Genomic DNA, 6,507 nt, shown 5'->3' with positions numbered 1-6,507 from the left:
CTTTAGCGTCTACAATAGTCACATTATCTCCAGGAGTAATTGGGCAAGTTATAAATCTTGTGACCTTCAAAACAATGGCTGCTTATCGTTTATGCCTACATCTCGGAATTTACAATGAACTCAAACAAATTTATAAGAAAAAAACAAACAACCCCATCAAAAAGTGGGCAAAGGACATGAACAGACACTTCTCAAAAGAAGACATTTATGCAGCCAAAAAACACATGAAGAAATGCTCATCATCACTGGCCATCAGAGAAATGCAAATCAAAACCACAGTGAGATACCATCTCACACCAGTTAGAATGGCCATCATTAAAAAATCAGGAAACAACAGGTGCTGGAGAGGATGTGGAGAAATAGGAACACTTTTACACTGTTGGTGGGACTGTAAACTAGTTCAACCATTGTGGAAGTCAGTGTGGTGATTCCTCAGGGATCTAGAACTAGAAATAGCATTTGACCCAGCCATCCCATTACTGGGTATATACCCAAAGGACTATAAATCATGCTGCTATAAAGACACATGCACACGTATGTTTATTGCGGCACTATTCACAATAGCAAAGAGTTGGAACCAACCCAAATGTCCAACAACGATAGACTGGATTAAGAAAATGTGGCACATATACACCATGGAATACTATGCAGCCATAAAAAAGGATGAGTTCATGTCCTTTGTAGGGACATGGATGAAACTGGAAAACATCATTCTCAGTAAACTATCGCAAGGACAAAAAACCAAACACCGCATGTTCTCACTCATAGGTGGGAATTGAACAATGAGAACTCATGGACACAGGAAGGGGAACATCACACTCCAGGGACTGTTGTGGGGTTGGGGGAGGGTGGAGGGACAGCATTAGGAGATATACCTGATGCTAAATGACGAGTTAATAGGTGCAGGAAATCAACATGGCACATGGATACATATGTAACAAACCTGCACATTGTGCACATGTACCCTAAAACCTAAAGTATAATAATAAAAAAAAAAAGCAAAAAAAAAAAAAAAAAAAAAGAATTCAGGCCCTCTCATCTTCCTAACCCTGCAGCCTTTCATTAGTGTTACAAAGTCAGTTTAGTTTGGGGGAAGGGTTATGATCATCCTTGCTTTAAGGTTAAACTATAAACTGAATTTCTACCAAAGTTAACTTGGCCTATACCCAGGGATGACCAAGGACAGCTTGGAGGTTAGAAGAAAGATGGAGTCAACTATGTCATATTTCTTTTATTATCATAAATTTGCAAAGGTAGTTTCAAGAGCACACTACCTTCCAGATGAAGAGCAAGTTTAGGTGTGAAGGTGGAAGGCTGCCTGTCTTTGCTCAGTGAGACCAGAGAAAACGGGGGTAGACGAAGAACTTGGAGGGGCAGACAGGGGAGCAGAGCCTTAACATGGAAGCATTTCCATTACCAAAGGTTTATTCAACACCTACTGTGTGCTGGGCACTGCAGGGACATCTGGGGATGACAATGCCATCAGAAAGAATGAAAATTGTGTTCCATAGCATTGGGATTAAAGAAGCCTGATAAGAAGAGATAGACATTAGCTAGGCGGCTCTGGACAGGTAACCAAAAATGATGCCACAGGGACCTGGTCTGCTGAGGACATGGTGGGAATGGAGAGGAGAAATATGTTGCCTTGAAAGAAGTGGGAGGTACTGCCCAGGCATGGGTGACACAAAATTTATATGATTCAGAAATGGGCAGGTTTCCAAGCAGGGTGAGTGAGAGACTACGGCACCAGAGATAGGTGTGATCGCCAGGTGACCTAGGCAGGACACTTAGCCAATCTCCTTGTCACATGAGGGTAGTAGTAGTTTCCTGCCTACATCAGAGGATTGTTGTGAGATTCTGTGAGAATTTGTTTTTAAATCATTTAAAATGTATATCCAACATCGGATTAGAAAATGTTTTACTTTGTATGCTGGTTAGTAGTCCTCTGCCCTTTCGATAGTGACTGCAGCTCTTCATCCTTCATTCGGACATAGACAGTTGTTTTTCTACCTCTACCTTATACCATTTTTAGAACTATTAGCTCCAGATGCCAACACTTTAGCCACAGCCCTGCTCCTTGTGTGCTACAACTGTTCTCTGGGCCATGGACGCAGTTACTGTGTGTGAAGCACGTTCTATTTGCAGTATTATCTCTCTACCTTGTGGGTTTCTAATCCCAACAACGGCCTCTCCAATCCTGATGGGCGAGGTCAAGTTGTTCTGTCTCATTCCGCCGCTGACGAGTGGGGCAAGGATAATCACATGATGAATGCAGGACGCCAATGTCTCCCCATGGCACTTCTCCCTTTCCTGTGGAGGGTCCTGAGACAGTTACAGAATGAGCATCCTGTTTATCTTGCATCCTTATTTTGTATAGACAAATTGATTCTCAGTAACTGGATTTTTAATGCTACATTAAAGAGTCTTTGTGGTTGCACTTATAAAGAATGGCAGCATGGGAAAATGAAATGAGCCAGTAAAGGGAGGAGAGAGACGGAGAGAGGAGGAGGAAGAACTGAAGTAGTTTGAGAACCAAGCCCTCCCCTTCTACTTTCCCTATTTTGGAACCTCAGTTCTCAGCAGCCCTCCCTGGCTGCCTTGCCTTTGCTGATGCTGCCACGGAGCCTGGACAGAGGCAGGTGATGCAGACGTGGAGTAAGGAGAGGAAAAGATATCCTCCAAGAGGCCTTAGGGAAGCTAAAGAGATGGGGTGAACCCACTAACTCCTACCTGCTGACCCAACTCTTCTTCTCTCCCTGTATCATTTCTAATTCAGCTTTATTTTTTGCTCAGTTGCTTAAGCTTTTGGCAATGTATCTAATCCCTTTGGCATCATGGAGTTTAAACAGGAATTCAAGGACTGAACCCTTCCTTTCGATCTCTGTCTTTTCTCTTGGTATTCAGAAGTCTCAGGTCTCCGTGGAGTGGAAAACTCAGTATGGGTGTCCCACCAAAAAGGTGCCCTGAGACTCACTGTCTGCAAAAGGCAAAATACTCCAGCTCAGTCCTGTGTTGAAAGAAAAGCTAGAATTATAGAAAAAAAATGCTGCACATTTACTTGATAAAACGGACTAGGCATACATTTTTCAGAGCAATTTGAAATAGAAAATGCATGTACCGTATAATCTTCCATTGTTCCTCAATGTTTAGTCCCTTTCTTGTATGGCAAATCAGTTAATATCTGGGATGTTGTTACCTCTGAACTACAATATTTAGCTCCCAAGAATGTTATGAGGAATAATAATATGTAGTCACATACATTCCTTAGAGGAATCACCCAGAGTAAACTAACAAAATTAATTACACAATGATTAACAAATATTGGGTGCTATGTACTAACTGGTATTAATAACACCAATAATTATTATATTATGTGTCTTAAATAGATGCATGCTCTGCATAACTTTTTATATCCTGCTTAAATAATAATTGTTTAATTGCCATGAGACTTTAGAGCATTAAAAATTGTACAAAGAAAATTTCAGAGGTTTCATCCTTTCTGTATTCCAAACACACTTAAAATTCATCTTCCAACCTGCTCATAAAATGAAAATATGCAAAACAGTATAGACAGGGAGAGTTGGCCAGGTAAACTGGCTCACACCTGTAATCCCAGCCTTTTGGGAGGCTGAGGCGGGTGGATCGCCTAAGGTCACTAGTTCAAGACCAGCCTGACCAACATAGTGAAACCCATCTCTACTAAAAATACAAAAACTTGCCGGACATGGTGGCAGGTGCCTGTAGTCCCAGCTACTCTGGAGGCTGAGGCAGGAGAATCACTTGAACCCGGGAGGCGGAGGTTGCAGTGAGCCAAGATCACACTATTGCACTCCAGCCTGGGCAACAAGAGTGAAACTCCATCTCAAAAAAAAAAAAAAAGAAAGAAAAGGCAGGAGGAGAATTAACTTGGACAATAAGCCATTCCGAAATGAAGACAAGTTTCCAAAGCATGGGAGGAGATGTCATTTACAACAGTACACAATTATGGTTTGGCAGGAAAGAAAGCCTATCACAAGCCAACTGCTGTAATAGATTTGAGTTTCTCTACATGTAACTCTTTTTGGCACTAAGCCAGAAGCAGCAATGACTCTCCCTCTCTCTCAATCTCTGTGTGTGTGTCTGTGTGTGTGTGTGTGTGTGTGTGTGTGGATGTGTATGTAAAAGGTACTCATTCATCCACTTAACTAATGTTGATTGACCACCTAATTCATAACACGCACAGTGGGAATGGAATAATGAGAAAAACAAAAAATCCCTGCCTTCATAACATATATGCTCTAGGATAATACATAAGCAAGTGCCGAAGTCACCTACTCATTTATATATGGACTCAAAAGTTGATGTGTATATATACATACGTATCGTATTGAATTATTTACTTCCTTCCTAGCTGCAACACCATCTTAGTAGTACAATAATCACAATCTATAGTTCCCAGCCATTTCGGCTTCCATTAGTCTCTTCAACTTCTCCTCCAAGCATAAGGCTGAATGGTTAACTGAAAACCGTAATAAAGAACCCTCCTGTGTTGGCCCCTGACTTAAACCAAGACAACATTTAAGAGTGGATTCTTTGCTTTAGGTTCAAGATGATGAACAAATGGAACACGAGAAGGTGCCACTCAAACCTGAGTCAGGAGCACAGCTGGGTCCTCGAAGCAGGCCAAGATTCACACCTGAAGATTTCTCCAGAAACAGGACCTCAAGGCAAAGCCAAAGGCATGAGTGGAACCATAGAGCCCAAATGGGTGATTATCGGTGGGTCTTTTTTAAAGATTATTAATTATCATGGTAAAATTATACATGACATAAATTTTATCATTTTAACCAGAGTACAGTTTCATGGCATTAAGTATACTGACAGTGTTGTTTTATCATTAACAATGTCTTCAGGACTTTTTCATCTTCACAAACTGAAACTCTGTACCCATTCAACAATAACACCCCAATCTCCTCTTCCCCCACCATCCAATTTTTTGTCTCCGTGAATCTGACTCCTCGAGGAACCTCACATAAGTGGAATTGTATTTGTCCTCTTTTTTTTTTTTTTTTGAGATGGAACCTTGCTCTGTTGCCCAGGCTGGAGTGCAGTGTTGCAATCTCAGCTAACTGCATCCTCCACCTCTCTGGTTCAAGTGATTCTCCTGCCTCAGCCTCCCGAGTAGCTGGGACTACAGGCATGTGCCACCACGCCCAGCTAATTTTTGTATTTTTAGTAGAGACGGGGTTTTGTCATGTTGGCCAGGCTGGTCTTGAACTCCTGACCTCAAGTGATCCACCTGCCTTGGCCTCCCAAAGTGCTGGGATTACAGGTGTGAGCCACCATGCCTGGCCCGTATTTGCCCTTTTGTGACTGGCCTATTTCACTCAGCATAATGTCTTCAAAGTCCATCCATGTTGTAGCAGGTGTCAGAATTTCCTTCCTGTTTAAAGTTTGAATAAATCCACCATGCCCTCCACATGTTCCACTGCCTCTTCTCTTCTCACTTGGGAACTCCAGTCTCACCTCGGCTTGCAAGTGACCCCAACTGCTCCTGCGCCGCTGGTGGCTCCTGCGCCTGCGCCGGCTCCTGCAAGTGCAAAAAGTGCAAATGCACCTCCTGCAAGAAGAGCTGCTGCTCCTGTTGCCCCCTGGTCTGTGCCAAGTGTGCCCAGGGATGCATCTGCAAAGGGGCTTTGGAAAAGTGCAGCTGCTGTGCCTGATGTTGGGACTGCCCTGCTCTCAGATGAAAACAGAATGACACGTAAAATCCAGGATTTTTTTTTTCTACAACCCCGACCCATTTGCTACATTCCTCTTTTTTCTGTGAAATATGTGAATAATAATTAAACACTTAGACTTGAAAAATAAAATAAAATAAAATAAAATAAAGTTTGAATAATACTCTATTGCATGCATGTACCACATTTTGTTTATCCATTCACCCACTATGGGTTGCTTCTATCTTTTGGCTACTGTGAATAGCACACAACGAACATGGGTATACACATCCGCTTGAGTCCCTGTTTTCATGAGGAGTATGGTGAGGAACCAAAAAGTGAGAAACAAAAGGTGAGAAACTGCACAGCAGACAAATTAAAGGTGGTCTGAAGGAATTCCTAAGAAAGAAACGCTGAGGTCGACTGTCACCTTTCACACATCCCCAGTGAGGGCTCTTGTGGGCAGACTCATTTGTGTAAAGAGACCAGGAACAGCAAGCAATCTGCTTTCATTCTTTAACACATCTAAAATATTTCTCCCAATTCCCTTTATGACTGAAGATATACATTTAAGAACCATCTGGCTGAGATGAGAAAGTGCAATCTCCGGCTACAGCCTCAGACTTGTTAATTGTTCAAGAAATATTTGCCAAGTGTGCCAGTCATCCTACTACGTGCCTGGGATACACCTGTGAACAAATCACATGAAAACGTCTGCCCTCGAGAGGCCGTCATCCCACTGAGGGGAGACAGACAGTAAAAAATACATACAATCTAAGCAAGTTACATAATGCTACATAGCAGCATC

At 42.3% G+C, this 6,507-nt stretch overlaps 1 protein-coding gene across 1 annotated transcript; it reads left to right on the top strand.

Annotated features, from left to right (window-relative positions):
- The first annotated feature begins 5,445 nt into the window (after nucleotides 1–5,445).
- Nucleotides 5,446–5,843, top strand: MT1HL1 (metallothionein 1H like 1). Its single transcript, XM_055233445.1, has one exon. The coding sequence runs from the start codon at nucleotides 5,460–5,462 to the stop codon at nucleotides 5,700–5,702; it is 243 nt and encodes an 80-aa protein (XP_055089420.1). The 5' UTR covers nucleotides 5,446–5,459; the 3' UTR covers nucleotides 5,703–5,843.
- Nucleotides 5,844–6,507: the final 664 nt, after the last annotated feature.

The sequence above is a fragment of the Symphalangus syndactylus genome, chromosome 19 (assembly GCF_028878055.3).
Source record: "Symphalangus syndactylus isolate Jambi chromosome 19, NHGRI_mSymSyn1-v2.1_pri, whole genome shotgun sequence".
Classification (NCBI taxonomy): domain Eukaryota; kingdom Metazoa; phylum Chordata; class Mammalia; order Primates; family Hylobatidae; genus Symphalangus; species Symphalangus syndactylus.
The sequence above is the reverse complement of the archived record's forward strand: the minus strand, read 5'-3'. Positions and strand labels throughout refer to the sequence as shown.

Excerpts from the sequence above, each read along its gene's own strand:
- MT1HL1 (XM_055233445.1), top strand. The coding sequence starts at position 5,460 with ATGTTCCACTGCCTCTTCTCTTCTCACTTGGGAACTCCAGTCTCACCT.